Source organism: Gossypium raimondii, chromosome 12 (assembly GCF_025698545.1).
Source record: "Gossypium raimondii isolate GPD5lz chromosome 12, ASM2569854v1, whole genome shotgun sequence".
Classification (NCBI taxonomy): domain Eukaryota; kingdom Viridiplantae; phylum Streptophyta; class Magnoliopsida; order Malvales; family Malvaceae; genus Gossypium; species Gossypium raimondii.
This window is the reverse complement of record NC_068576.1, coordinates 32178354-32180666: the sequence shown is the minus strand read 5'-3', so window position 1 is coordinate 32180666 and position 2313 is coordinate 32178354. Positions and strand designations below refer to the sequence as shown.

General features: G+C 43.4%; 1 protein-coding gene across 1 annotated transcript; it reads left to right on the top strand.

Annotated features, from left to right (window-relative positions):
• The first annotated feature begins 907 nt into the window (after window positions 1–907).
• LOC128035490 (uncharacterized) lies at window positions 908–2073 on the top strand. The gene is made up of 3 exons (XM_052625235.1): window positions 908–1333; window positions 1415–1625; window positions 1715–2073. Exons 1-3 carry the CDS (start codon window positions 908–910, stop codon window positions 2071–2073), a joined length of 996 nt encoding a protein of 331 aa, XP_052481195.1.
• Window positions 2074–2313: the final 240 nt, after the last annotated feature.

Here is a 2313-nt window from a genome sequence, read left to right as displayed (position 1 = left end):
GGTTCCAAAATTGTGTTTCAAAAAGGACTGGTTTTGAAATAATTTTGATAATTTTGAGTATGTGGTACACCGAGTCTCTGATGCTGATCCCGTAAGTATTTTTGAACTTGGATAGAACTTCTTGAAAACACTATAGTTAGCACTTTCTGACACTATACTGAGGTAGTTAGGGACTAAAACCTCTAAAATACTTCTAAACTTCTGATAAATTAAGCATAAGATATTTCCTAATAAACACTAGAACTGATGTATAAAATTTTATAATGTAGATAAAATTTGAAATATATGATGAGCGCTCGTGGAATTCGCAGTCGTGGTATGTGTGGGCGCTGCGAGCGCCATAGAGGGCTCGAGCTGAGTTTTTCTTTGGGGCAGTATGCCAAATTTAGACACGAGTGAGACACCGGTTTCTTGTGCTACTAAGACTGGGGCTCAATGCCGCTTGGTTGGGAATGACACACTGTCCCAAGTCATATTGAGTGTGTTGGAGAGTGTCATTGGACCCCATTCTAGATTTGGGGGTCGTGGTTTGGTAACTGAACGACTTCGGTCCAATGGAACTGAGCTGTTTAGGGGTGTCGCTAGAGTCGCCCCTACTGTGGCTGAGTATTGGTTAGAGGCCACCGAAAGGATTATGAACGACATCAACTGTACTCCTAAACAGAAATTAAACGGTGTAGTCTCTTTGCTTCGCAATGAGGCATATCAGTGGTGGTTGTCGGTGGAGGAGGGTAGTCAATCGGATCATCTAAAATGGGATTATTTTAAGACTGCCTTCCAAGGGAAGTATATGGGCGCTAGCTATGTTGATGCTCGTAGATGTGAGTTCATGAATCTCACGTAAGGTGATAGATCTTTGGCCGAGTATAAGGCCGAGTTTCTGAGGTTGAGCCACTACGCTTGGGGCATGGTTACATATGAGTATGAGAAATGTGTCCATTTTGAGGATGGTTTGAGGGATAGTCTGAGTGTTTTTATTGCTCCACCGAAGGAGCAAGAGTTTGCAGTTCTTGTGGATAAGGCGAACATCGTCGAAGAGGTTAAGCGCGTTGAGCGCCAAAATAGAGACCGAGAGAGAGGAAAGAATAAGAGGGATTCAGAGCCCTCTAGTACTGTTCAGAGGCCTAAGGAATGGGCCAAACCTGATGGCCCTGTTAGAGTGGGGGTTCTTGTCACTTCGACTGGGATTCAGCCTTGTGGTGACTGTGGTAGGCGCCATCCGGGTGAGTGTTATAGGAAATTAGGGGCTTGTCTACAGTGTAGGTATTTGGAGCATTGGATTAGAGAGCATCCAAATCGTGCTGATCAGATGCAAGCTTCAAGACCGAGTTCTGTTCAGCCTTAGAGGGTTGTATAGCAGCCACTTAAGGGCCTTGGACCGGCTAGGGGTGGTAATAGTTTGGGCTGAGTACAGAGTGCACCGGGCAAAGGTGCTAGTCAGACTGAGGCGAGGCAGCCTGCACTGGTTTATGTTGCTCGATGCCAACAGGACAGAGACGCCCTTGATGTGATCACGGGTACGTTCTTTATTTGTGATGTTCCATATACTACTCTAATAGACATAACTTCTACTCATTCCTATGTAGCTAGTACTGTTTCCAAGAACTTGGGGATTTCTGTTAAGTGTATTTCTAGTGAGATTACTGTACTGAGCCCGTTGGGGCAGTCTGTTCGAGTAAGTAGACTTTATAAGATATATCGTTGGAATTACAAGGGATCGTGTGTCTGGAAAATCTGGTGGAGATACCGTTTGGGGAGTTCAACTTGATCCTGGGTATGGGCTGGTTAGTTGAACACCGAGTTAGTCTGGACTGTGCGACTAAGAGGATTGTTCTGCGGACTGTGGGTGATAAGGAAATAGTAGTGATCAGTGAGCGTCGAGATTATATGTCTAATTTGATCTCCGCTTTAGTGGCTGAGACATTGGTGCGAAAAGGGTGTAAGGCATTTGTGGCCTACGTAAGTGTTTCGGTTTCTCGGGACTCTTCTGCCAAGGATATCAGAACCGTGAGGGAATTTTTGAATAGTTTTCTTGAGGAGTTACTGGGTTTACCTCTGAATCGGGAAGTTTAGTTTGGCACTGAGCTTCTACTGGGTACATCTCTGGTGTCCATCGCCCCATACCGTATGGTTGGAAACATGAAAATATACACACTTTTTCATGCCTTTTTTAACTCAAATTCATGTAGTTTCGGTAAAATAATTAAATTGCACTCAAATTATGAAAATCTTTAATATTTATTAATTTTAATCAAATTTTGATTAATTTGATTATTTTCGACAGATTTTGCGCAAAAGGCAAAAAATGACTCG